This window comes from Panicum virgatum, chromosome 9N, assembly GCF_016808335.1.
Source record: "Panicum virgatum strain AP13 chromosome 9N, P.virgatum_v5, whole genome shotgun sequence".
Classification (NCBI taxonomy): Eukaryota; Viridiplantae; Streptophyta; class Magnoliopsida; order Poales; family Poaceae; genus Panicum; species Panicum virgatum.
In genome coordinates, this window is record NC_053153.1 from 74291980 (window position 1) to 74319596 (window position 27617).

The 27617-nt window shown below is 46.0% G+C and overlaps 3 protein-coding genes across 9 annotated transcripts; 2 read left to right on the plus strand and 1 right to left on the minus strand.

The window, feature by feature from the left end:
* LOC120688218 (uncharacterized mitochondrial carrier C1442.03) lies at nucleotides 1-4764 on the plus strand. Its single transcript, XM_039970413.1, has 9 exons — nucleotides 1-233; nucleotides 1405-1520; nucleotides 1624-1681; nucleotides 1872-2021; nucleotides 2277-2487; nucleotides 2938-2983; nucleotides 3698-3818; nucleotides 3931-4003; nucleotides 4196-4764. Exons 1-9 carry the CDS (start codon nucleotides 20-22, stop codon nucleotides 4422-4424), a joined length of 1218 nt encoding a protein of 405 aa, XP_039826347.1. The 5' UTR covers nucleotides 1-19; the 3' UTR covers nucleotides 4425-4764.
* A 233-nt stretch (nucleotides 4765-4997) lies between these two features.
* On the plus strand, nucleotides 4998-9318 carry LOC120688217 (protein root UVB sensitive 3-like). 2 transcript variants are annotated; one of them, XR_005681002.1, is made up of 15 exons: nucleotides 4998-5280; nucleotides 5386-5443; nucleotides 5611-5670; nucleotides 5795-5833; nucleotides 5953-6015; nucleotides 6391-6447; nucleotides 6609-6672; nucleotides 6854-6937; nucleotides 7026-7108; nucleotides 7202-7331; nucleotides 8040-8132; nucleotides 8278-8416; nucleotides 8510-8547; nucleotides 8615-8827; nucleotides 8906-9318. XR_005681002.1 is itself a non-coding variant. In XM_039970412.1 (15 exons), the coding sequence occupies exons 1-15, from the start codon at nucleotides 5147-5149 to the stop codon at nucleotides 9002-9004; spliced, it is 1329 nt and encodes a 442-aa protein (XP_039826346.1). In that variant the 5' UTR covers nucleotides 5013-5146; the 3' UTR covers nucleotides 9005-9318. The 2 variants fall into 2 exon arrangements, 1 of the variants encoding a protein (XP_039826346.1); XM_039970412.1 differs by having other exon boundaries at nucleotides 5013-5280; nucleotides 8640-8827.
* A 1748-nt stretch (nucleotides 9319-11066) lies between these two features.
* On the minus strand, nucleotides 11067-21511 carry LOC120689720. 6 transcript variants are annotated; one of them, XM_039972104.1, is made up of 10 exons: nucleotides 21295-21511; nucleotides 20447-20517; nucleotides 19197-19738; nucleotides 19008-19119; nucleotides 18815-18896; nucleotides 18397-18460; nucleotides 17612-17833; nucleotides 17295-17413; nucleotides 13035-13339; nucleotides 11067-11766 (listed from the first exon to the last, which is right to left on the minus strand). In XM_039972104.1, exons 7-10 carry the CDS (start codon nucleotides 17728-17730, stop codon nucleotides 11257-11259), a joined length of 1053 nt encoding a protein of 350 aa, XP_039828038.1. In that variant the 5' UTR covers nucleotides 17731-17833; nucleotides 18397-18460; nucleotides 18815-18896; nucleotides 19008-19119; nucleotides 19197-19738; nucleotides 20447-20517; nucleotides 21295-21511; the 3' UTR covers nucleotides 11067-11256. The 6 variants fall into 6 exon arrangements, with proteins under 6 accessions (XP_039828038.1, XP_039828043.1, XP_039828042.1 ...); XM_039972109.1 differs by lacking the exons at nucleotides 17295-17413; nucleotides 20447-20517; nucleotides 21295-21511 and adding an exon at nucleotides 16723-16808 and having other exon boundaries at nucleotides 13035-13111; nucleotides 13223-13330; nucleotides 19197-19226; XM_039972108.1 differs by lacking the exons at nucleotides 17295-17413; nucleotides 20447-20517; nucleotides 21295-21511 and adding an exon at nucleotides 16723-16808 and having other exon boundaries at nucleotides 13035-13111; nucleotides 13223-13339; nucleotides 19197-19226.
* Nucleotides 21512-27617: the final 6106 nt, after the last annotated feature.

The window sequence follows — 27617 nt, forward strand, 5'->3', positions numbered from 1 at the left end:
CCGAAGCACCGCACCGTCCATGCCTGATGCTCCATGGCGCAGAGAACCAGATCACCGCAGTGTCCATGGCGCTCCGTTCAAAACCCTAAACGAGAAATCGAACGCGTCGGCGACCATGGAGGCGTCTCCGTCCTCTCCCCCTGCCCTCGGCGCCACAACCGCAGCCACCGCTGGAGTTGGTGGTCGGAGCTCGAATCCCCTACTGCCGTCTCCTGATCTCACCGACTTCTTCGGAAAGTGCTCCCTTTTTCTCCGCTGCACATGTTTCGGATCACCAGCTTCCCCGAGTTATGCTTTTGTCTTGGGAATTCAAAGGATCTCTTGTAGTAATTTCAGCGAAAACCAGACAATGAGATTGGGGGGTGGGGGCTACGATACACTGTGAAATGGAGGGTTCTCGGCTGAACATTAAGGTTTCGATCTGGTTAATGTTACATGGTGATTCAATAGGATTAGGTTCTTTCCTGCGGTAGACGATCAGTAAAGGAATAGATCATTTGTTCTTCTATTTGTTTGGTTTATATTGGGAGGTTATGTTGTGAGGAATGCTTTTACGAACAAAACCTCCTTTAAGCTTTTGATGTGACAATTGAATGTAGCATATCAGTTCAGCTCACTCTTTTAATTCAATGATAACTATGTGTTTTTTGCGGGGATTATCATTCTCAAAAGTAAGGATGAAGGGGTGATAATTTTCCATTTACTGCCATTCTACAACAAAAAAGTAAACTGCACGATGGGTGCTGCATGCATTAGTTTTAGTTTTCAGTGTCACTTGCACTTTCCAAAACATGCGTTGAAACACTACCTTCCCTGTTTATGCTTCTCTCTCCCAACCGTTGGATTGGTGGGAAGATTCAGCTTAGACCCAACATTGCAAATTTGGGTGATGACAAGGTACAATGGGAAATTGAGGATTTTCATGGGGTGAGGTTGTGATAAGATTCAGCTAAGACCATTATTGTAAATTTGGGTGATGGCAAGGCACAGTGGGAAATTGAGGGTTTCATGGTGTGAGGTTGGGGCATAAGTGCCTAGGATTTTGAACCGGTAGTGGTGACTGACTGAACTAGGCTCATTTCCTCTAATAGGGTATTATTGATGCAAAAGAGATTACTTGTGGATCTTTTGTTACGTTCTATTTTGCATTGGGTGGTTATTCAGTCAAATGCTCTTCAACAATTACATAGAAGATTTCTGTTTTGATATTGGATTATCTATTTCATTCTTGAACGATGAGGACAAAATTGCCTATATTTTCCATTATTAGTTTTATCAGACATAGACATTCTACAAAGTAGATGACGCAATGGCGTTTTGCATTTGTATTAGTTATCAGGAAGCATAACATGCACTTTCCAAGATATGCACTGAAATAGTACTGAAATAAAACTTATGATGCAGTATGGAGGGAATTTGTATGGGGAGGAATTGCAGGTGCATTTGGGGAAGGCATGATGCATCCAGTTGACACTCTGAAAACAAGGCTTCAGAGTCAGGCTATAATGACAGGGGCTAAGGTGGGAGATTGTTTCAACTTTTATTCATGTATAAACTTGAAGACAGATAATTATAGTGCACGATTTCGATACATGAGTGCCTTTCTTCATCTGTTCCTAACAGGCTCAGAAGAATATATTCCAGATGGTTAGGACAGTTTGGGCTTCTGATGGTCTGAGAGGTCAGTGAATGTTAAAATGGAATCAAGAGTAGCTAGAGGAAATCCGCTAGTTTTAAATCCAACTAAAATTTTTAAATATCATAGCTAGTGAGCCCTGAGCTGCCTCTGAAACTGCAAAAAAAGCAGACTCTTCCACACTCTCAAGTGTCAATATAATCTCGATAAACATTGCTCATTGACCTAATTTCAGGTTTTTACAGAGGAATCAGCCCAGGTGTTACTGGATCACTTGCAACTGGTGCAACATATTTCGGTGTTATTGAATCAACTAAGACATGGTTGGAGAATGCTAATCCTAATCTAAGTGGGCACTGGTCACATTTTATTGCTGGAGCAATTGGTAATCACTTTCGTTTTCATTTATCTGTATTTACTTTTTAAAAATCTTTGTGGTGCTGCATAATATAGTCAAATTTATACTTGGTTTTTACCAAACATGGGAATTTTAAGTCCACACTAGAAAACCTTTCTGGCATCCTCTTTTATCGGTCATAATACTTTGTTGGTGCAGTTTCTGTTGGAATGCATGATGTCAAAAGATAATTCCCTATGCTGCTTCCTTGATACCACATGTATGTTTCATTTGTGATTCCAGGTGATACACTTGGATCCTTTGTATATGTGCCTTGTGAAGTCATGAAACAAAGAATGCAAGTCCAAGGCACCCAAAAATCTTGGGCATCAGCTGCAGCTAAAGGAAGTATTTCTCAAACTCATGGGACTCAGATGTATGGGTACTACAACGGAATGCTCCATGCTGGTTGTTCTATCTGGAGAGAGCATGGTTTGAAGGGGCTTTATGCAGGGTATTGACTCTGACTCTTGTTGGTACCTGCCTATCATTATCAATAGATAGTGCCTTTCATATGGTTTTTTTATTGGATGACCTGAAGTCACGTCAAAAGAAGTAGCCTAGTCCTACCATACCTTTTATATTTGATATCGCACAAGTATATCCTTAGCTCTGTTCCTTTTGCAACCTTTAAAGGTTATCTCTATTTTAGGCCAGAAAGAAATTCTTACCATACGAAAAGTTGTTTATGTGCATGTTACGATGTTTAAGTGTATTTGTGTTGATGGAACAGACACCTTTAAATATCTGTCAATTTGTTTGTGAAAAAAAACTGATACTAATATTCTTATCATGATAGTCTAATTGTCACACTTGAGTTTTGTTTCAACAGGCCTATGGTGACAGTCTAGTTGTCAGTTACACTCTATTGCTTTGTTCTAACTGAGCCTTTTCTTTCTTGCAGATACTGGTCTACGCTTGCCAGAGATGTCCCTTTTGCTGGTCTAATGGTATACTCAAATTCAGCTTTCGCTCTTCTTTTCTCTGTCCTGGCAATTTTTAGCAACTGCACTCACTTTTCAAAAGTAGTGCTGGCAGTTTGAGTTTAAGCTAGTAGCTCCTAAAGAAAGTGGATACTTCTATGTTTTGTCTGTTCACTTACAAGGCAGCCTGATAGTCATCGCTATTGGTTGGGATTATTTTGACAACTGGATAATTTCCAACTCAAGCGATAGTGTTAGAGTATATTTGGTAGTTTAGATATACGTATCGTAGACTGCCATATGTATCCGGGGGAGTCTTGCCCCCCAAGTTTTGTACTCTTATATATACCGGCCGAGGCCTCAATGCAATACGATCCATCAATTACACCAATCCTATTATTCTACAAATAGCTACAAATTCCTGGTCTCATTGTACATGAGCATGATTTGCTTTCCTCAGTAGCAATGATTAATTGATTATTTGAGCCAGGAGATAAACCTTACCTGTAGCCCTTATAGAACCTATACATGATTTTCTCCTTTCAGAGTAGCTCTTATACATGATTAATACACCAAGAACACATTTCTTGTGGATATTGAGTCTATCTGATAGATTCATGTCTTTGCTAGATCTGTTCAATTAAATTTCTGGGTATTCTAAGCTTACTGGAATGTCGTGGGCAGTTATAGATAATCTATTTTTAAAAGAATCTTTTAATGAACAAATATGTGGCTTTCCAGGTCACTTTCTATGAAGCAATGAAAGAATTGACCGAGTATGGGAAAACAAAGTATTTGCCAAACAGTGATTTGGATGTCAGCAACTCCTTTGAAGGGCTTGTTCTAGGAGGATTGGCAGGCGGTATGTCTGCTCTTCTGCTCTAATATATGTATATTATGTAATAAGCCATATATATGTTACTGTATCACTTGATCTCAAGTGTTCTGCCTCTTGACAACTTTCCTGTGTGCAGGCTGTAGTGCATACTTGACAACCCCCTTGGATGTGATAAAGACAAGACTGCAAGTACAAGGATCAACATCTAGGTAACAATGACTGATCTTCCTCCCTCCCTCTGGCTTGTTGACGTCTCTCAGAGTTGGTTGACATTCTCTCATATCTCTATTTTTACTATAGAAGTCTAAAGTTTTGTCTCTGACCATCACACACGAAATTGATTGTTGGTGATTTATGATTTCTGGCCAAAGTTACAGAATTCCTTTTTATGTTTAATTCAGGTACAATGGGTGGCTGGATGCTATAACAAAGACATGGACTTCCGAGGGGGTGCATGGTTTGTTCAAGGGAAGCGTTCCTAGAATAATCTGGTATATCCCTGCATCTGCATTCACATTCATGGCAGTGGAGTTCCTAAGGGACCATTTCAACCATAAGGTCGACACAGATGCCAGTGAACTAGCCACCCTGTCAATCGATGCGAGATCAGAAGTCGAGGAAGCAGCTTAATGTTCCTTTCCCTATGAAGCGACCCTGATATTCCTGCCTGGTGGGATTTATCCAGTGGAATCTCTGTCTTTCGGAAACATGATACTCCTATGTTTTTTTTAGATAAAGGAATAGCCTTATATTCCACAACGTAGCAGGCTTCGGCCGTGTAAATGTTGAGGGCATACATTGTCAGCTAGGCGAGAACGTTTGTATGTATCAGGGAGAAGGGAACTGACAACCTCATGATCCTTTATTGGGTTGCAATTCTTCGAGTTAGGAATCTGGATTCTTGGTGGGAGACTGTGAGTACTTTGAATGATGATTGAAGTGAACATGTAACATTCTGCAGTGACCAATGCACACCCAGGGTCCACGGAGCTGGAGAGTGTCTGTTGCAAACAGTATTGCCATTCGTGCGTTCGAAAATTGAAACCTTGAGCATTGATTCCGTGCAACGCAGTCGAATTGTCGACACGATAATCCTAAAGAAAGTGTCGAAACGAGCCCGCCGCACACGCGTGACGGACGGGACACGGCCCCGCCAGACGCCGCCAAATCCTACTGACCCACTCCCGAGTCAACTCCCCCACCGGCAGCTGTGGGGCTCTGCTCGCCGCCTCGCCGCGGCAGCTGACGGGACACACTGGGCGAGTGACTTTTACGGAAGCCAGCCAACCTACCCGCCCGTCGCCCGATCCAGCCAGCGATCCCGGCGCCGGCAGCGAAACACGAGAGGAGAAATGTACGCGCCGCACCCGCAGGGCGAGGCCGCGGCGGGATGGGTGACGGTCGAGGAGTGGAGCGGCTCGTCCGCCTCCGTGCTCTCCCGTACCGCCGTCCTCACCGCCTCCGCCTCCTCTCTCACCTCCCGCAGGTGCCCTCCCCTCCACTCTTCTTCGTTTCGAGTTTCGAATCTTCGATCCCCTGGCCAGTCGTCTGACGTGACCACGCGTTCGTGTTGCCGGCTTGGCGACCGCAGGTTCGGCAGCCGGTGGGGGCGGATCGGCAGCCGCATGCTGGGCGCCTTCGTGCCCGAGGTGAATGACTGAACCCGCGGCCTCCCCAGGGCCCAATTCGTGTTGTCCAATGTATCTGCTAGAAGCCTATGATTCTATGAACTTCGCTGCTCGGGGTCGGGGCTTTTCTCTTTTGATTTCCCGTGGACTGGTCACTATGGCTGATGAGCGGGCCTTTGTATTGCCAGGGGTTTCCTGGGAGCGTGACTCCGGATTATGTCCCGTTCCAGACGTGGGATACGTTGCAGGTAAAGTTTGCCTGCAAGATTTGAGCTGTGTCTGAAGTCTGAAACCATGCTGTTGTGTTCATGTTACCTTCGGTAAAAACTAATTCTACCTTATGCTTGGTTCTCACCTGTGTTGTTGCTCTAGGGGCTCTCCACGTACATCCGTGCAATGTTGTCTACACAAGTAAGCTTTTCTGTTCTACCTTTACAGTCTCTCGACTCACTCTGTAATCTGTATCCAAATGTTTCTTGTTTGGTTTGTGCATTTCTAAATACGCTGTCGTCTGGAATGAACTGCACCAGGCTCTTTTAGGTGCAATTGGAGTGGGAGAACAATCTGCTACTGTCATAGGTGCTACTTTCCAGGTGGATTTTAGCACCTCATTTGATTAACGTGCAGTCTACCAATGCTTATTTGATGGAGGACATATAGGACTAGTATTGAACATACATAATAACAACCTTTTTATTGGTTTTTTGTTAACTGATATGCAGCATGATAAGGATTATTTGTATTTGTTGGCGTTTTGATTGGGAACAACCTTCCAAGGAATCATGTGTGTACCTTAAAGAATTTAGCCACTTCTTTCTTCATCACATTCTGTGGGTTACTTCGCAGAAACTTTAGTGTTGAATTTCCCTCCCCTTGCCAACATTCTCCTCTGTTTGTTAGGCTAATGTTGTAGTCTTGAATTTGTTTCCTCACTTTCCCCATTATATATTTATATTCGATTTTTGCAGTGGTTTCTGAGGGATTTGACAGGAATGCTTGGAGGGATATTGTTCACCTTTTATCAGGTACTCAGTTTTCTGAATTATTGCAATAAATACCATGATCTCACTACTATCAGATGTTGCTGCCCCTTCAAGGCATTCTTATGAATATTGGTCATGATAATACTTTCTGTGGAAAATATGTCATTGTCTATATTCATTTTCTGTGCCTTCTTCTCCACCAGGGATCTAATCTTGATAGCAATGCGAAGATGTGGCGCCTAGTTGCAGACTTTATGAACGACCTTGGTAATGTTCAATTGAAAACACTAAATTCAGTTGGTGTCCTCTTTATCTTCTTTTCTGCTTAGTAGTGTATTAATTATACTTGAAAATCAGCTTACATATAATCTGGATTATAGGGAGAATTTCTCTCCCCTATTTTCCTAGTGTCGAAAGGTCATTTACATTCTTCATGTTCTTTGTGCAGGAATGTTGATGGATCTCTTAAGCCCTTTGTTCCCTTCATCATTGATAGTTATCATGTGCTTAGGCAGCCTATCTAGGTCATTCAGTAAGTTAATTTACACGTTGAACTTCAGAACTTATTAAGAGGAACTTTCTGAGTTGATATTTGCTAATTTATTATTTCTGTGTCCTAGCTGGTGTTGCTAGTGGAGCAACTAGAGCGGCACTAACACAGCATTTTGCACTTGCAAATAACGCAGCCGATATTTCTGCAAAGGTAACACTGGTTATCCTTCATCGACTTGTCTATTCCATTTTGGTATCAAATTATTTCTAAAACGTAGCTGCAGAAGCATACTCATTTTTTCAGGAAGGCAGTCAGGAGACACTTGCTACAATGACAGGGATGGGATTGGGTATGCTTTTGGCTCACATTACCAGAGGGCATTCTTTGAGTGTATGGGCATCATTCCTTTCTCTCACAGTGTTCCACATGTATGGTGAGTGCTCTTTCATTGTTCTTTATGTTTTGTAAACCCAAACAGCTTCTAAACTTTCCCTATTTCTCATCTATTTGTTTGACTTCTAGTAGTGCTGAAGTTGTAACATATTTTGCTAATGAACAATTTAGTTTTTAAATATAACACTATGCCCATGCCATATTGGCATGGACGAAATTTTTCTCGCACGCAAGTGACAGGAAACTGACATTAGAAAAATGCTGCAAAAGAATACGGAAATCAACTGTCCAAATACTTTCCAGAATGCATGAATTTTGAAGTGAAAATGTTCACAGTATTGTTTCCATTAAAAATGCAAGGAATTAGACTGAGATACCAGTGTGAATTTGGCATGTTGTAGTCTGGACATAGACTACCAATCCTAATCATTTTCACTGAGTTGTGGTTTATTAAAATTTTGAACTCCATATAAGAAACAAATCATCACAGCATGGTTACACTTATTCCTATGTCATCTTCTAGTATGAAGTTTCATGCTAATTTGGAGAGCTACACCAGCACAAGGACGAGTTTGACTCAAAAACTAAAGTTAAGGGACTAGATTGGCCGATCTGTTAGTCTAGGGACGAACTTGACCCATGGGGCTAAGTTAAGGGACCAAAATGTCTATTTTGCCAAGTTTATTTGTTCCTTATCATATGCATCTCTTTACACAAACTTCTATTTGTTCTGTTTGTGATAATCCAGCAAATTACAAGGCAGTGCAGTCACTTTCACTCACTACGCTTAACAGTGAGAGAGCTTCCATCCAGCTTCAGTACTTCAAGGAATGCAGTGATGGTGAGCGAGCCCCTTGTAGTCACTAGTTTAGTACTTATCTGGCATGTGCTGTATGATTGTTGAATGATCTAACTTTTTCGCTGAACTTTTAGAATAACCACGCAATATGTTCCATCATTTGACCAAATTTTCTGCCCTTTTCTAGTTCTTGCACCGAAGCAGGTTTCTCAGCAGGAACATATTCTTCCTTTTTGGTCAAGTTGGAGGAAGTTAATTAGAATTAAACTACCACATGAGCATGTGCATTTAGGTGCTAAAGCCTCGATGCTTACACACACTGACATGTAAGTTCTAAATTTTGAGAGCTTACATGTTTGTCGATTGTCAATATTTGTAAATCGAGAATAGATTCCCACACTGTTTGTCACATTTGGTAGGTTGGAGATTGCAAAAACAAGATCCCACTATGAAAACAGTAAGTCACATGTCTTTCTTTTTGACTGGTAAGTTCATGTCTTGGGTAATGGTATTGAGTTTTGCAGACGTTTCTTTTTGCCATCTGAGCAGCCAACTACCTTTTGCTGGACAAGGAAGGCAGTGTTCACATTTTCATCCACAAGCAGGCAACCCCAGCTGATGTTTTGAAGTCCTTCATACATGGCCTCGTGCTAACAAATTTGGCGCAGAATGGCAAATCTCAGCACGCAGAGGCTCGTCGATGGATGGACGACAAATATACCACTTTTATCTCCAAGGTAAGCATTGTGCAGCCAGCAACCTAGATGTTTGTGTTTAGTTACCATCTTTTTGATCTCCTATTTTTATTGTTACAGTTGCAGGTAAAGGGTTACTCAACAGAACGCCTTCTGTCTTATTCGATTGTTTGGAGGGCACACTGGCTTCACGGCCAACTGGATGAAAAGCTCGAGTAGGAGGAACGCAGCTATCAGGCATATCGCCCAAGTCTCAGCAAACTTGGGTGAGAGCGTGGTGACATGAAAAAAAAAGCAGACACATGAGTTTCATTAAGACCAGTAAATCTCGTTCTCTTTCGAGATTGTAGCAATGTCTTCACTGCCAAGTTCTGGCCTGTATCATCAGTTCAACATGCTACGCATGATGATTCACATTAGGTACAGCCTTACAGGAAATACCCAAATCAACATTAATCACTACCACTGAGTGTATTTGCTTAGTACTGGATCACTTTAGTCTCATTTCTTATGCAATCCGACAACTTACTGTACTGGGAACTCTTTGCTGCACGCAACGCGCCTACTGGAAATGCTCTGGCTATCGAGTGGATCACCTAACGATGCTAGCGATGACAACCCAGTAGCTCTGGCAGGCAGCACCTTGCGGCCTTCAAAGGATGTGCAGACGCATCTCACCTTACCATCCCCTTGACCTGCACTATTGTTCAAGGCAATTTGACCATTCACATTTGGCCTTCTAGTCATGCTGTGTAGGCTCTCTCTCTCTCTCTCTCTCTCTCTCTCTCTCTCTCTCTCTCTCTCTCTCTCTCTCTCTCTCTCTCTCTGATGCATCTGTTTCCAGGCGTCCACTCCTGAAACTTGTCAGACAAGTGTGTATCGAGCAGTGGCCATCCATTTCGCATTATATTGCCTTCTGCTGGTGACCAGACGCCTCATATCACCTGTGAAGACGCCCTAAAAGAACTCTCTGCTTGGAATCCCCGTAGGCTTTCAACGTTGCACGCCGGTCATCAGCCGACGAAGGCAAAGGGAATGTTACACAGCACCCTAAATTTGGTATTTTACATAAAATTCTTAAATTGAGGTTCGGCTCCAATTATGGGTCCTGCATACTATAATCTCCTTGTCGCTGATTCTTTGCGCGCAGAAAATCATCCGCATTCTCTCAATCGATAGAGTTCTGAATCGAGCACGCACAAAACCGAATTGTGCAGAATCATTGTTATTAGCGACAGTCAATCGGTTTGTAAAAGTTTTTTTTTTAAAAAAAATAGTTTGTAACACTAATGGTTTTCAGTAAAAACGATCAGCAGACGACATTTTCTGCTCAAAGAATCCCTTCTTGTTCTTTCTTCACATCTTGCATCTTGGTTTCTAACAGTCCGAGATTTTATCAGTTAGAAATGTACATATCCTTTGTCTTTATTTTTATCAGTTAGAAATGTACATATCCTTTGTCTTTATATTTAAGTGGAAGTTTAGTACTCCTGTATGTTCTGGACACCTGTAATAGTGTCTTTAAGTTACTTTTCTTTTGTTTGCATAGAGGACTCGACGCACATGTATGTTTCGCTTTCTTTTGCCAATTTTCAAGCAAACATTCTGGAATCACCGAAAACCTGCACAATAATTCACTATCCAAGCATCATCTCTTTGCATGGAAGACAGCAGCACAGTACATCTTATTTTAAAAGTGCACTGTCCAGGCATTATTTTGCAGTAGATTTCAGCTGATTCAGTAGTATAATGTCATTTTGAGCAATCAGAATCCAACCAAAAAAACATTCGGGCATTCATATAAAATCCAATCAATAATCATTCCGGGATTCGTTTGAGCACTAGAATCCATCTCAATCTCAATATAATCTAAAATTTCAGTTTAATTCCATAACTTTCTGAACATTCTGTATATCTCAATCAGTCCCAACCGCATTCAATATAACTGTCAGCCTCAACGCGTGGGAGCACGGCACCAACACAACCGGCGCGGAGGCCTCCATCGACTACGACATCGCCAACATCGCCGTGGCCATGACCACCATGGCCTCTGTCGCCACTCGCCAATCGCCATGGTCCCAGCGAAGCCGAGCATGTAGGCTTCTTAACGTGCTTGTTAATTCTGGAATTATTCGGCCTGAGATCGTTGCCCGAGGATTGCAGATAAAGATCAACGCTGCATTGATCTGCGAATCTTTGGGACCGATATCACGGGTGCATTTTATCTTGATACGCATCACAGCAGACGGAATGGAAAATACTCCTTGCTCAAATACACAAATTGCAAGCAAGACACAGCACGCGCTAAAAAAAACTATTCATCGAAGAACAAGAACTGCATAGATGTGCAAACATCTAACATCAAGTCATACAAACCAGACCAAAGCCGAAGGCACAGTCTTCACACCAACTCCTGATGCAATTTCTCCCAGGAAAATAGAAAGAGAAAAAACGCAATGGCTGCCCGGCGCTCACGCCGTCTCGCCCTCGACCGCGGCGAGGGCCTCCTCCTCCGGAGGCGCCTCGGCCTTGGCACTCGCGGAGCGGGACTTAACGAAGTCGCGGAGGCGGCGGCTCACCTCCTTGGAGTAGAACTGCAGCGCCTTGATCCCCTCCTCCACGGAGGCGGCGGCCCCGCCGATGGCGGCCGCGGCGTCGAAGGCCTCCGCCTCGATGGCGCGCGCCGCGGGGTTGGCGTAGGCGCCCGGCACCACGCCGCGGCGCTTGCAGAGGATGGTGTCAGTCGTGAGCGTCTCCACGAGGCGGCGCACCATGTCGTCCCGCGTGCGCTGCGTCGGCGGCCAGATGCTTAACGATAACGCGGCGGACGGGTCGCCCCCCGCCGGGGCGGCGGCGAGCTCGTCGGTGGCCATTCGCGTCGAAGCTTCAGTGCTGTCCGAAGAACTAGGATACAAATCTGAAAGCCACTTGATTTTTGGAATCTCTCGCTCCTCTGAGTTTTCGTCTTGTTCAACTTTTACCTGGACATATGAAAGGGAAAGTCTCAACTAAGTACATAAAAACTGTATGGTTTGGGGATTTCATCACATGCATACTGGCACATCACACCAATAGCAACCTAGAATAGACAACATGCCTTCTTGTGTAAAAAAAGGGGCACATATACTACCATGATCATCACAGATGCTCAAGAAATCGTATCAGCTATGCATGCAAACTGATGAGTCCGGCTCAGGTGGGATTGGATGAAAAGTCCGACACACCGATTCGGATTCCCCGAATCCCGCAATCTTAGCACCGACATCCGAAATTACGACGCACCGATCCGGCCTACAACGCCACTAGGGCCTCTTGTTGTGCCTCGGCAATCTTAGCACCGCACTCCGGCGCACCCACTCAGGAGAAGGCCCAATCGCCCCAAAAGACTAGTCCAATAGGGGAAGGGTGGCTCTCCCTTTTAAAGTGGTTTTTTTCTCCCAAGCTAAGCAAGGTGGGATTATGAGGCTCACACGGTCGCCGTCCGACTACAACTGAGCCACTTTTGGCCCATTTTTGTTGCGTCTTTGCCAGCGGGTAATAGTGGAGGATGTCCTCATCATTCCCACCCAGGTAGGATTGGATGAAAAGCCCGACACACCGATTCGGATTCCCCGAATCCCGCAATCTTAGCACCGGCATCCGAAATTACGACGCACCGATCCGGCCTACAACGCCACTAGGGCCTCTTGTTGTGCTTCGGCAATCTTAGCACCGCACTCCGGCGCACCCACTCAGGAAAAGGCCCAATCGCCCCCAAAGACTAGTCCAATAGGGAAAGAGTGGCTCTCCCTTTTAAGGTAGTTTTCTCCTCCCAAACTAAGTAAGGTGGGATTATGAGGCTCACACGGTCGCCGCCCGACTACAACTGGGCCACTTTTGGCCTATTTTTGTTGCGTCTTTGTCAGCGAGTAATAGTGGAGGATGTCCTCATCACAAACCAATTGATAAAAATCCAACCACTTGAAAACACTGGCAAGAAAACTGACATTACTGCAAGAGGCTGGAGTATACTACTAGCAAAGCACATACTCCCTCCATTCCAAATGTAGATCGTTTTAGTTTTTTTTTTCAGATTCATAGTATTTGCTATGTACCTAAGATATAACATATTTCTAGGTGCATAGCAAAATCTATGAACCTAAAAAAGCCAAAAGGATCTACATTTTGGAATGGGGGAGTAATATTTTAAGCATTTGAGAAAGAAAAAGGCAAAGTACAGGCTATTTAAGAAGACAGGAGCAACTTGTACCTCATTGTGCATGATTTTCATTTCATCTGCTTTCCCAGCTTTTCCCATTGAAGATGCACCAGGTAGTCGGCGATGAGCTTCAGTAAAGCCAGGAGGGATATCCGTAAAAAATCCCGGAGGAGCGTCCAAAATAAGACTGGAAGGTGCATCGGCATAAGATACAGCAGCAGCTTCGATCTGAAGCTTACAGTGAGCTTTTGTGAAACCAGGAGGTACATCTATTGAAAATCCAGGGGGTATGTTCAGCATAAGGTCTGAGCTAGCTGAAGATCTACCAGCAGGCTGACAGGCGGAATCTGTAAAAACTGCAAGTCAGAAGCTTAATAAGAAAATGAACATCGATCAAATGAAAACTTAGAGCAACCACTGAGGCTAGTGTAACCTTCTAAGCTAAATTGGCTCTTGTTTGCAGAGTCAAGACTGCGACATCCATTAAGAAGAGAAGTGTAACAGCCCTATCTTGATTAGCTAATTAAACATGACATCATGTGCATCATTAAGCATTAAACATAATTAGCTCACCCCTTAAGGAAAAAGTTAAACCTTAGGTTAATACACTGTTTTTGGCAGTGGCGGACAGTCCGCCACTATATGGCGGACGGTACGCGGTTCTGCCACGTGGCCGACCATGATCAACTTCGAACGCATCGACTTCCCTGCCATGTCACCCACCCGCGGACAGTCCGCGCCACACTCGCGGACGGTCCGCTAGTGCATCTCTGCTGCGTGTCGTGCGCGCAGAGTCTGGGCGCCACGTCTCACCCGACCCCACGCGTCAGCCACGCCCCCCTCTTCCACCAGAGCACCCCGTGCTCTCTCTCCCTCATCCCATTCACTCCCCTCACCTTCTCTCTCAAGCTCCAAGCCATGGAGGAGCTCCCCCATCTTCCCCACCATTGAAGCCCCTCCACCTCGCCGGAGCACCACCTGAGGACGCCGGAGAACGACGCCGACTAGCTCCACCGACCTTCATCTTCTTCCTTGGGGAGGAGCTTCCCCAACGAGTTCTTCTTCCACTTCATCTTCTCCTTCAAGCCCCAAGCAAGGAGGACGATCCCGAGCTACTCCAAGCCTTCCCCGACGACTTGAAGCCCTTGCCGGTATCCTACTCGACGCCGGTGAGTGTTTCCCCTCCCCGATCCATTCCCCATTGTCCTAGGATTGAAGCCAAGAAACTCACCTAGAGCCCAATCACCATTGATGACCTAGAGCTTCAAAACCCTAATACATGTGCGATTCAGTTACCAAAGTGAACTCCCTAGACTCCCAGGCACCTCTAGGAACAAACCCCACCCCAAACCGTGGCCGGAATCGCCGGCGGTGCACTCGCCGGTGAGCCTCGGCCGTGTCGCAGACAGTCCGCCTGACATGGCCGGACGGTTCGCCAGCTCTTGACCAAATCAACAGAGCCTCTGCACGATTCTTAGCCTTTCACAAATTGAGAGGCGGACGGTCCGCTTAACCCAACAGGACAGTCCGCGATTTAGTCAGAGAGCATGTTTTCCACCCAGCACGGTCCGCGACTGACAGTGGACGGTCCGCCACTCGGTCCGCCGTTCAGACCGGACAGTCCGCTTAACCTAAACCGGACGGTCCGCGATTTAGTCAGAGAGCATGTTTTCACCCAACACGGTCCGCACCTGACCGGCGGACGGTCTGCCAAATGGTCCGCCGTTTATAGTCGGACGGTCCGCTTCTCCCAAGCCGGACGGTCCGCATTTAGTTGTTCTTTACCCTTACACTTAGCTATAATTATTCCACATATGTACTATGTCTAGCCCCTTTTATCATAGTTTTGCAATGTTAAATCATATCTTCTCATACCATTTGCATACCATATCAATCATTCATGGCATATTATTTATTATGTATCATTGCACTCGTGTAGATGCCGTGACGCCGGAGCAAGAGGAGCTTGAACCGGAGATCGTTGGAGACTCTACTCCCGTCGAGACTCAAGGCCGGCCCCTAAGCATTTCTTACACCCTATTTTGGATTAATGAAGTATATGTGTCTTGTTTGCGCATGAGTTATTATATATATACTATTGATTGCGTAGAACCTATTTGATGCATTATCAACCTTGATTAGGATATCATCTTTAGATGAGTATACTTGAATAGGTGTCACGAACTATATGCTTAGCCATGCTTAGTTACGGTACAAGACGAGAGGTGGCAAGGTCACCACCACTCGCGAGCTATAGGATGTTTGATTAATTTACATGATTGATCAAGAATGGATAAAAGTTGAGCAAATATGAAGGATGATTCGAACTTGGGCAAGTATGTTAGGGCCATGTTGGGATGGAGCTCACATGGTTAGTCTTGCTTGAGTTGATTAAGGACCGATGCATAATCGCTTTGATACTTGAGCACCTTTCCGTACAAACCACATACTATATAATGGTACGGTAAGCCAACTAACATAAGTCACACCTTGCCTTGATCGGATTCGGTGCGAGTTGTGATGGAGTGCGATCGGCGTTTCCGGTGCACTTGTCCTTCTCGACCGTTCGCTCATAGTCGGTTGTGTTTGTGCGAAAGGTTGAGGCATGAATCAACACTTATCCTTGGCCGTGGGTATGGTCGTTGGTCTTATTCTCCTGTGGGAAAAGTTATACACCCCTGCAGGGTTTTCAATCTATTGCAATAGCCGCGCTCTCGGACATTGAGCACGCTCTTGTACTTTGACTTTAACGTAGAGTTACCGAGGAAGTTTATGGAAGATTGAGCTTATGATTTATGAACACTTTAATTATATAATTGTTTGATGCATGCTCTAGAGATCATAGATGCTCTGTCTTTTGCTTATTACAACTTGATCAAAGTTAGATGTTTTTATGCAAAAGTTAAATACCGTACCTATCCTTGCTACTAACCAAATGCATTCTCCTTGAGGTCGGGATATTATATACCCATATTGGATAAGCCCTGCGAGTACCATTTGTACTCACGGTGCTGCCGTTAAGTTGATGCAGGTGATGCGCCGCCAGAGGCCGTGTTCGGTTACTTCTACCCCGCGGACGGAGGTGCGGGTGATGAGTAGATGGCCGGTGGCTATGTGAAGGGCACTATCGGCATATAGTGTTACCTTCTTATTTTGCGATATGTATGGAGTGCTAATAGTAGAACTTTCCGCTGCAAAAACTCTGAAGACTTGTTGTATTAAACTTTGAACCGCTTTGTAATATAACCTCGTGTGTTGGACGTGCCTATGTAATGGTGTTACTGTTGTGCTCGTGGAGTGTGTTTAAATCCTGGGCAGTGCTCATGACACATTCCAAGGACTACCGGGGTTAGTTCCCTCTAATCAAGTTGATCAATGGACGATGACTCGATTAGGCGGGATCAACTTGGGCTGGTTCCTCACAAGAAGCAGCAGGAGCTGAGCAACCGGATGCAGAGTTTGAATCAGGAGTTCTGAGCACAGCGATGCAGTCATTGACCCTATCAGTCTCCTTGCCTCCTGTAAAATCCAATACCTTGGCAATACCCTCATAATTGTCCCTCCCTATCTCTTTGTTTCCTGTGACATCTTTTGGATTGCCTCTTGCATCCAGTGTCATGCCAACATCAGATTCAGTATTCTCTGTCTCTTTGCCTTTTGCCACATCCATGTTCAGCCCTACCTTCTCATATTTATTACAAGAGTCTTCATTTGGCTGACTAGGATTGCTGATCTTTACCTTCTTTATATGTCTGTTCAGTTTGTGTCGATTCTTCCTGAGACACTTCCCAAAAATACCCCAAAAATATAATTTGCCATTTTTTCCTGTTACAGTAATAATATTTTAGAAGTCAGATGAGAACTTTATACTTGCAAACCACCAGTTTTCAAGGATATTAGAAACTCTTTTAGTTTTTTCTTTCAACCATGCCCAAGCAAACTCAATGTGCTCAAAACTATGTGACTTGATAATATAGTTTAGAAGTCAAGTGAGAATTTTATACTTGCGCATCACCAGTTTTTCAAAGATGCTAGAAACTCTTTTAGGTTTTTTCAACCATGCCCATGCAAACTCAATGTGCTCAAAGCTATCTGAGTGCGCAAGCAAGTCAACGGTAGCAACAAACCCATCAACTGAGTATTACCAAATAAAGATTGGCAGAGACAATATCAGCTTGCAAAAAACATCAGTATCTGTCAACCATAATGACATTTGCAAAACATTTTTTTCCCAGAAAAACGGATTGTTCTCTTATAACAATAAACATATGAAGAATGGAAACAGAACTTTGCAAGAACATGCAAACATACTCTGATAGTCTGGTGAAAGCAACTTTGAAAATATCGCCAATTCAGTATCACCAATTTTGGTTAGCAGGCCAGTATGTGAATAAACCTTTTCAAGAAGATGATCGAAAGTACTGTGAGGCCTGTAATAAATATCTCAAGATGAGAGAACAAACATGATTTTGAGACCACTCGAAGCAGTTTACCATTTTATGTGATATTAAGTCTTAGACACTGGTAGTTGAAACAAGTGAAATTGGCATACATGCAACTTTGCAAGTTACTTGAGCAGAACCGGTGCTTCTTACAAGTTAGTAGAAGCTACACCCCATTACACTTACCTTTGGTGACAGCTCACAAACAATAGTCCAATATCCCCACCATCTGGGGGTACTATCTTGAACTTTTTTGGCCACAGCTGGGAAAGAGGTACAGCCTCCAGATTTAAAATTTCAGGCATGTGCCTTCAAGCTTCATAAACTCTGACACAGATATGAAGAGGGAGATGGGCTTCAAGTCCATCGCAAGTATGTATCAGTTGTCCGGTAACATGAAAGCTGACCCTAAAGAAAAGTGGAAACCTAGTGTTAGTGGCTAACTGAAGTACATGGATACCAAAATAGTAAAACTATTACAGACTACACGACATAACAATATTAGAGAAAAAAGTGGCACTTCCGTATTATAGGAGGCATCATTGTATTACTTGAACATTCTGTTTGCTTATTGAATAGATGATTACTATGCTGTATAATTACTGTGCTAGGAAATTAGCTTTGCCGCCTAGTAAAAAACAAGGTTCATGGTTTATAGCACAGTTAGTCAGTAATGTTCGGATTGAAAAGTATGTGTGCTTCATGTCATTGGCATATCAAATATGAGGACATATTCTCCTGGTATCTGTGGGATTTGCACTTGAGACTAAAATCAACTTCTATTCAACATGGTGGGAACATTATTCAGGGACCGAAATGGGCAAACCACGGTGGTAGAGAAACAAAATGTGCCTATCCTCAAGAGGAAGCTAAGAGAAATCCTGTATTACCATCCCTAAAATAAGAGTGATTCCACCCATACATGCAGGCATACAAAAAATAAGAAAGAATTGCACAAGCCTACTACTTACTTCCAGCTGGTTTCTGATTGATAATGCTTCTTGTGCAGCTTCGTATGTAAAATTACTGTTGCGCCTGTTTCCCGAATAGCAACGTTAATAAGAAAAAACAAAATCATTCAATATACTCCTGCCCAATATGCACTGAAATTGAATGAAAAAAAAACATCTTTCTGTTCTGTCAATCTTCTTTTTTAAAAATAACAAAGGAAAAGCAAGCAAGCACTGCTCAAGCTGCATTTCATAAAGGCAGAAGGAGAAAAATAAAATGAGTTACCAAACAGAAAGAGAAAACTAAAAAAAAGAATTTTCCCATAGGTACTTAAGCAAAAAAATACACAATCCAACATGCAGGCATAAAAACAATATTTTTGAAGGAAAACAAATTGAACAAAAACAGCAAGAATAGCACTGTTATGATAACACTCACCAATCTTATGTTGCAGCCTGAGTTTAAGTGTTAACAACTGGCTGAACTGAATGGCAACATTATGTCTATATCCAATGACAACCTAGAAAGAAATTTATCAAGGATCCTTAACATACCTGAAAGTTACACTAGTACGCATATCAAGGATTTTTCTGAGTTGCTATCATATATAGATATAGGATCCTTAACATACCTGAAGATGTGCTGCAGTTAATTGATGCCCCCGAGTTGCGTTCTTGCAACAATGCACCATGTTGCGCAGAAGCTATGGACTGGGGGCTGTGTATTGGAGGAATATTGTTGCACTGCAGCATGACAAGGGTGTGGTTTTTTATTAAAAAAATAGAGCAAAGATATGGCTTGATCTAGTATTAGAATATACCTCCATCGAACTCTTAGAAGAAGGCCCTGCCTTTGTACAAAGAGGATCCTCACTTAGATGTGGAGCATGCAATTGACAGAGGATGCAAAATACTCGAACTGCAGCTCCGGGCAAGTGCTTTTGTACTGTCCATTCTGTCTAGATTTCTAGGAGTAGCATCAGTATACAAATTAGTGCTTAAAGGTTGTGAAGATTTGCAACTTAGTGATGCAGGGTTCTTCAGAGAAGCAATTCCAGGAGTTCGGGGACTTTGAGTGAGTGATGTGGATCCCAGAACAGATACTTTACGTGAATTTGGTGGTGGTGTGACACTTCGTCTGCAATGTTTTTTCTGTAACCCAGCTGAGCCAACAGTTCTACCATATGGTTTCCGATGTTGTACAAAAGTAATATCTTCCGCTGGAATCAGCTTCACTCTTGCATCAGGTTTTGAATATGTACCACCAGTAAATCTAGGCGCCTTGAGCATATCTGTAGAGTCTGGTTCTACAATTCTCTTGGTTCTGGATGTTGCCTCATTAGCATGGAGAATTTGGGTATATCTGTATTTAAAATAGAAATAGAAAAATCACTATCAATTAGCAAATCAGCATGGCTAGAATCAACAAAAAAAATTGAGATTTAATCCAAGAAGTGTTTTTCATCTCAGAACCTCATTCAACAAAGCAACATCTTCAAGCATATCAGAGACTAGATATCAATTATGTATCTTGCCATATGCAACGACATTGAACTTCAAATATTTAAATATGGCCCATTCACAATACTTCTTTTACTTTTGGCCAAAACTGATTATGCTTATTATTTAAGAGTGGTTCTGTATTAACAAGTTTTGCAATATGTCAGTGTACATTTCTTTTCCCCAAAAAACAAGTTACCTCAGTTCATATGGATGAATGAACAAACTTATATGAGGATTGTTTGGTCAATGAAGAACTGAAAACTCACTGGGATATCGCGCAACTCCCTGGAATGATCCATGTAAAATCAAGTTCCAGGCAGTTAATTATATGCTATCTATCCAGAAGATAGTTGAAAGTTTGGCCGCTTAAATATAGCAGTGGCATTAAGAAAGCGGTATAATAGTTTCCCGGCTAGCAAGTGTAAATACAAATCACAATAGTAAAAAGGACATCTTCAAAAAGAATTTGCAAGCAAAAATGCAAACAAGCCCAAACGAACTCATTTACAAATTTCTTGTGCAAAAGACAAGCACAAATTTCAATAAGCATAAAGGGAGCCGCGTATACCTTGTCTCTTGTTTGCACTGAGAGCGGGCACTATTGCTTGAACCATCAACACTTGTTGCAAAAGGTGTGTCCTGAGAAGTAGAGCAAAACAAATGAAAAGCTGTTCCAAATAGGGTGCATGGTTCCAGAGCATTATAGAAGATTGTGTATGTGCTCCAAAGCATTATAGAAGATTAAGGGTAACATAATACCCATAGGAAATATTTGCATAAGAGATCAAATCTAATTTGACAAGGTGAAGAAGTAGCACAACATATTATATCAGTAAGACGCATGCTAAAAATCATCTGATGGAGCAAGTGAAGCAGAGGTGCTCTGCAGGTAGCCCGCAAGACGATCATATAGGAAATCATAACATAAACGTGAGAACAGAATCACATCGCAGACGCTGTGTACCTAATAGAGCAAATGATGCTGCACCAGTAAATTCTGGCAGCAAAACATCAACAGAAAATACCAATCGAAAAGATGAAAATCAAGCACAGATTTGGTGAACCACTCGCAGCAAAACCCACTTGGTAGCTACTAGTACACAGGACTTGACCGCATTTCGAAAGTCAGACGATATTGTGCAAAGTACAAACGGGGGCCATGACGAACAACAAGATACGCGTACGCGCATCGAACGAGACGCCCTCCTACGAGATTTTAAAGATTTTGTTCATTTTCCTCATGCAGCACGCACGAGCAAGCAACACAAAACCCGCACAGCGCAGAAAAGCCAAAAGCATATCAACAAAACCCGACTTCATTTCACCCCCCAACAAAACCCTACAGAAAGCAACCCCGATCGCAAAGACGATTTCAGGAAAAGAGGCGCGGTCTCGCCGAGGGGAGGGGCCGATCACCTGCGCGGCCCTCCGTGGCGTGTCGGGGCGGTGAGCGGCCGGCGTCGTCGGAAACTGGGGCGGCGCCGGCGCCGGCGCTGGCCGGGAGGCGGGGGCGAGGCAAGGGTTCGGCGGGTGCCGCGCTGGTGGCCTCGCCGGGTGCGCCATTGGATTCCTCGATCGCCACGGAGAGAGAATGGTGGGGAGAGGAAGAGGGGTTTGCCGTTCTCGTGTACCACCAGCGGGTGGAGGACGGAGGACTGAAGCCGCGGAAAGCAGCAGAGAGCCAGAGATTGCTCGCAAGTCGCCACAGAGAGAGAGAGGGGAGTCTCTTCGCGTCCGCAGGTAGGGCCCACCACGGGCGCCAATCCGGAGAAGGCAGTCCCTACACGCCTCCAGCGCGACTGATTGACAGGTAGGTCCGGAGGTAATGGGTCCTTGTGTCATTCGGAGGTGCGAGCGTGCGTACTCACATTTCCTGAAAGAGAAGCGGGCCCCACGTCCGTGTGGATCGTCAGGCGCCACCTTCGGCAGCGCGGCGTCGGGCGCTACATCTGTAATCGAACGGCTGGTGATTAGCATGCATGCGAGACAAGACAAAAAGAAAACCCCCTCATCGCGGCTCTCGGGCAACAGGTGGGACCGAGCTGTCATTTTTTTTTGCGGGTGGGACCGAGCTGTCATTGGAAGTACCTATACTATCTTCGCGTCCGTAGCTGTAGCCCCCGCCTGTAGGCTTGATGAAACGCTTGCTGGCTGCTTTGACTCGTGGGGCCCCGGCCCCCGGGAGCGCGACTCAAACAGTCACGCTAGAAAAGTTTGAAGCTTGGGATCGACGATCCAACGGTGCAGCCTTGCAGCACTGATGGATTGACGGTCCGTGAGGAGCGAGATTGAACGATCCAAGACGAGAGGGAAGTGATTTTTTTTAGTGGAGAGGAAAGTGATATTTGGTGGTAAAAGAACGAAAGCCAGTGGGGAACATTTACTCACGGGTCAATTCAGGCGTTCAAGCCAGTAGTAAAACAATGCTGGGGGGTGGTTGCGATACGCCGATACATAGCGCTCGGCACTCGGATTGTCTGGCACAGACGCACAGCTGCTATTGCTTCTGAAACTAGGGAAGGCAGCGAGGGCAGCAATTGATCTTATCGATGGTAGGTGGTGAATGTACCGCGTTTGTTTGGTTGGGAGGTGGAGTCCAATCCAGATGGGGCCAACTCCTTTTCATGATGTTTGGATGAGAGTGGGAGAGGTTGGAGCCAACTCAGAAACCGAATATTCGTGTGATATGCGGGTCGGTCTCCATTTTCTCCGTCCCTCACCCGTCGGTCTCCGTCTCAGCCCGCGCCCGGTGGCGTCACAGCGCAGCCGCCCTCCACCGGCGTTTTGCCCTCCTCCAGAACGCCCGTCCCCCCGCCGCGCGGAGCGGATTGAGCGCCTCCTACGCCTCTGCCCGGAGTGCACGTGCGCGCGGCCCTGCGCCTGCTCCTCCTTCGACGTGTCCTCCCCGTCGTCCTCCTCGTCCCCCAGCGCTGGAGCCAGCGCGGCCGGCCGGGCGCGCAGCCTCGCCGAGCGGGCGCGCAGGCCGGCGGCGGGGGGCCGGGCGCACCCCGGCGGGTCCGGCGAGGGCCGCGCAGGCCGGCAGTGGGGGCCGGGCGTAGGCCGGCAGCGGGGCGCGCGTAGGTCGGACGCGGATCCAGCGACGGGATGAGGAGGCGCTGCCGGGGGCCGAGGTGGCCGGCGGCGGCGGGACGAGGTGCGCCGGCGGCGGCGGGACACGCGGGTCCGACGCCCCTCCTCATCCTCCTCCCTCGCCGCGTGTTGGCCGCGGGGCGCGCGGCGCGCGGCCGAGCGGACTGCGGCGCCGAGCTCCTTGAGCCTGCACGCTCCGCGGGGTGCGAGCTCCGCGCGGCCATGGCGGTGGCGGTGGAGGAGCTCTGCGTGCGGCCACGACAGTGCCGGAGGTGCAAGCTGAGGCCGGCGGCTCCACAGGAATAACAGGTGGCCCCAAAGTGTCAAGAATCTTAACACCGTTAAAGTGACATCCATTCTTCCTTTCCAATACCTTCAACCAAACACCAGATGGAGCTGCTCCGTTCCCAAAATCAAGACTACAACTAAACAAAGGATGGAGCGGCTCCATCATAAGTCCCACAACCAAAAACACGGGTAATGTGTGAGTACATCTTATCATCTGTCATATCAGATCGGATCAAAAGGAACTTGTAGATTTTTTCTTTCAGCCCATGCCCAGCCCGGCCCGACGCCCATGCCCGACCCAACCACCTGATCGGATTTTTCGATCTGAGCACATAGCTCTTGCTTTTAGATAACTGTTGTAAATTTAATGGCCTCAAGCCCAACCTCTTTTCTAGCTCTGCAAGTTTTATCCTGGTGGCAGGTAACAAGTGAATTTTAGGTGATTTAGTTTGTTTATTAAATGATATTATGCAGCTTGCTCTATGCATTTCTGTTTAGAGTTTAGAAATAAGAACTTATTGATCGGTTACAGTATCATATTGTTGGCTGTTGCAATCTTCAGAGTAATGTCATCTGGAAACGAACCTCTATCTATCTGAACAATGTACCCACATAAAAGTGTAATTGTCTCATTGGCAATAGAATGAATAGATATATTTCTCCTTTGTCTATATCACTTGGTTCGTAAGTTTTAGAGCATGTTCTGCCATGCAAACTTGTTGGTGTCAATATTGTTGTGCATAAGAACAAGTATTATGGTGGGCTATAAAAAAGCTAAATACTGAGGTGGGGAAGAGAAAAGAGGAGAGAGATGAGAAGTGGGCTGTTAGCTTACAGCCAGTTTCGACACAATAATAAAAAAAAGTTTGTGAGATAGACAAGTGAGCCATATATTAATGGTGGAGAGCTAAACCACTATACTAGTGGGCTGAGAGATGAGCTGCAAAGATTTTTGCAGCCAACAACAAATTAAATTATTAGCTTTGCTCTAAGAAGGGACTACCAAGCTACCCTGTTAACTATCTGAGCCAACAAAATTCCTAGAGCTTTATCTCCAGCCAATGATTAACTAGAAGCTAGCAGTTAGCACCGGGTGTCCTCCCCATAAATTTCCCGTCCGAGCATAGTTCTGATTTGGACAAATACTCAACCTATCTGAGCATTGATAGGTAGCTAACTTGGAATAGCTAGCTGGCTTGCTCGGTGTAGCGTGTGCCTGCAGTGTGCTTGTTTAAGTATTAGCATCTTGGACGATGTATTATTCTTGTATGAGAGAGGAAGTGGTATGTATTATTCAATTTAGGCCCACTTCCTGCTAATCATGTAAGGGAAGTACAAGCTCACTTGCCGAGAACAGTATGATTTAATCATCACTGATGAACTATCAAACAAACGCAAGTACCCAGAGTTATACAATATGATCGTCAAGCACATGATACCTATTGCGAGTTTTTTTTTTTGAGAAAAACACTAAAAAGATGTCTCATATCTGATTCATATCAAGAAAAACAATTGGTAGTACAATAGAAGGATAACTTAACATAAAACGACATAAAGAAAATAAAATTACACTGAAGAGATCTCTGGTCGTCTTCTTCTTCCGATTGTTCGTCGTCCACCGAAGCTTGAGAAATACACTGAAACGGCAGTAAGGGAAATGGACACCTGCAAACGTCATCGCCACACAAAGCTTTGAAGACCGCAAAAACCACTTGATGCTTGCAATGAGATCTAGCAACTGCAGAAAGAACATCGGCTGGGGGAACACCCCAAGCAACACAGACTTGCAATCCTTCACCACCAAAACAGAGGGTTGAAGAAATCGAATCTTGTCGCAGAATATATCGAAAGAAGAGGTCGAAGTCGCCACAACAAAGGACAGCCAACTACATCTCTTGATTGACACACCAACTGCAAATATCTGGAAGAACCTTCAGATCTGGCAGCACTAGCTCTCACTTGGCCATCGTTGGCGCCGGAACGGACGTCGTCGAGGTAGGGAAAGGCCGGTGAGACCTTATTCCAAAGCGTCATTGTCGCCACCACCACATCAATGTCGCTGGAGAACCAAATCCTAAAGAAAACTAAAATAAATCTGTCGGTACCTCTGGACTAGGGTACCCCCTCTTGCTATGTCAAGACTCGTAGTTATCCGTAACTACGCCCAAAGGAGCTGAGCAACCGGACCCCTGGGGTCCGACTCCATCTCACCGGACCAACGGTCTCAGACCCGCATCCCGCTCGGGGTCAGGTCCGGTGTCACCACGTGTCCCGGAGGAGGAAGCACTCAGACGAAACAGCCGGGGGCCCCGGATCTCCCACGGGGTCCCGGACCCCCATATACTATCCGGACCCCTCGGCAGGGAGGGAACAGATACCCCGCCTAGGGGGTCCGGAGCCGCCACGTGTCCGCAGACGCAGATACGCGCGCGCGGCTGCCAAGCTTCCTCGAGAAGACTTGGCCACCTACCGCATTCAATGCGGGAGGCGTTAAGAGCGCTCTGCCACAGCAGAGCCCGAGGAGACTTTCGCCAGGCTGTACTGTTGACCGCGCGTTACCAAGGTACAATGTACAGCCGCTGGCGCCACTCACGCCACGCACGTCAGACTGCTACACCAGTTAGACACGACAACTCGGCGACGGAGTATCATAACACCTACACGGTAGACCCAACAGTCTACGCCGCAACTTACGTTGCCTCAACGGGCGCCTCGCCGATGAGCCAGGAGAAGACCCCCCTCGGCCAGAGAGTCTACAGGACGATGAAGTGTATCCGACAAGAGATTTTCCATCACTGTAGCACAACTACTGTCTAGTAAAATATACATCCTTGTTGGGCCCACCTGTCGGGGTCCGACGCCCGTGTACGCGTCCTCCTTGCTCTATAAAAGGGAGACGCCCGTTAGAGAAAGGTCAGGTCCAAAAGAGGACTGGAAGGCAGAGGATAGACCCATCCACCGACACTAGAGCAATACTACTCTCAAGTGGACGTAGGGTATTACGCTCTAGCGGCCCGAACCACTCTAGATCGTCGTGTGTTCATCGAGTTCTTGATCGTGTTCTTGAGCTAGATACGCCTAATCGCTTAGCGCAATCCCGAGTATACCCCCTCGGGGATTAGGCGGGTGCCTTCCGCCACCCGGCTGTGGGTACCCTAAAAAGCCCACGACATTTGGCGTCGTCCGTGGGGATTGCGCGCAAGCATTGGCTAGATCTCCGCTCGCCTCATAGTTTCTGAGGTTGAGTTCATCCTCTGCAACAGCGACGAGAAGATGAAGAGGGGCGCGGCGCCACCCGCGACGTATGCCCTAACACCGAAGCGGCGGAATCCTCGGTGCGGTGGCGCACGGCAGCAGCGCCTGCTATGCGTCGCCACCACAACAGCTCAGAGCCGGCACGATGGGGCGCAGGGGCGACGCCTGCCGTGCGTCGCCCTGCGTCATCCCAGAGTCGGCTCAAGGTTTCCTCTCAAGCAACCACCCGGGGTCCCCTGCGGCGGCACGGCGTCGGCTCGAGGTTTCCTCTCAAGATGGAGCCTAGAGCCGGAAGGATATCTGTCGCCTTCTCCCTCGCCTGGCGCAGGCCTCTCTTGGCGCTGCTGCAGACAGGCGTCGACCTCTGCCACAGGGCGCGGGGGCCTTGTGCTAGCCCCAGGGCGAAGCCGGCGAACGACCGCCCTTCTCCACGCTCCGTGCTCGTCCAAACGAGCACCCGACCTTCCGATGCGCCAGGATGTCAAGCTGGTTTCAGCACGTCGAGGGCAGCCTTCGGGCTGGCTTTCGCCGGCAGCTGGCAGTGGCAGGGCCACTCCCATTCAAAGCCAAAAAATTTGTTCTCATGCAAACTAAGCATGAAACAGTTCTTGTGCGAAGGAGGGCCCGGCAAGCTCCCGAGGTGATGCTGTGTAAGCATGTCCAGAGCACCTTCGCCCCCAACGACTAAGATGAACCTCCAAGGTGGCAGTTCCACTCCAGCCGGGAACGTGCATGCCTTATGAAGTGGCAGCCGTAGGTTACCACTAGATAGGATTGAGTTAGTTTCTCCTTTGTAATGACATGGTGCCTACGTGTGGTCCAGAGCGGTTGGGGTCCGCCCTTGTAAACCCGGCCTCTGGCATCCATCGCACAAACAGGCGACACCAGCAAGTGGTCCAGAGCGGTAGAGGTCCGCCCTCGTAATCCCGACCTCGTAATCCCGACCTCTGATGTACACCACGAGTCAAGCAATAAAGGAGAATTGCTTTCTCAGTCCTATATTTTCTTTAACCTAAAAGCACTTGTTCGTTCAACCTGCATGTCTCCTTCTCCCGCACGGAGTTTTTCCTTTAGTTGCTAACGATCCAAATTGAGTTGCTAGCTTG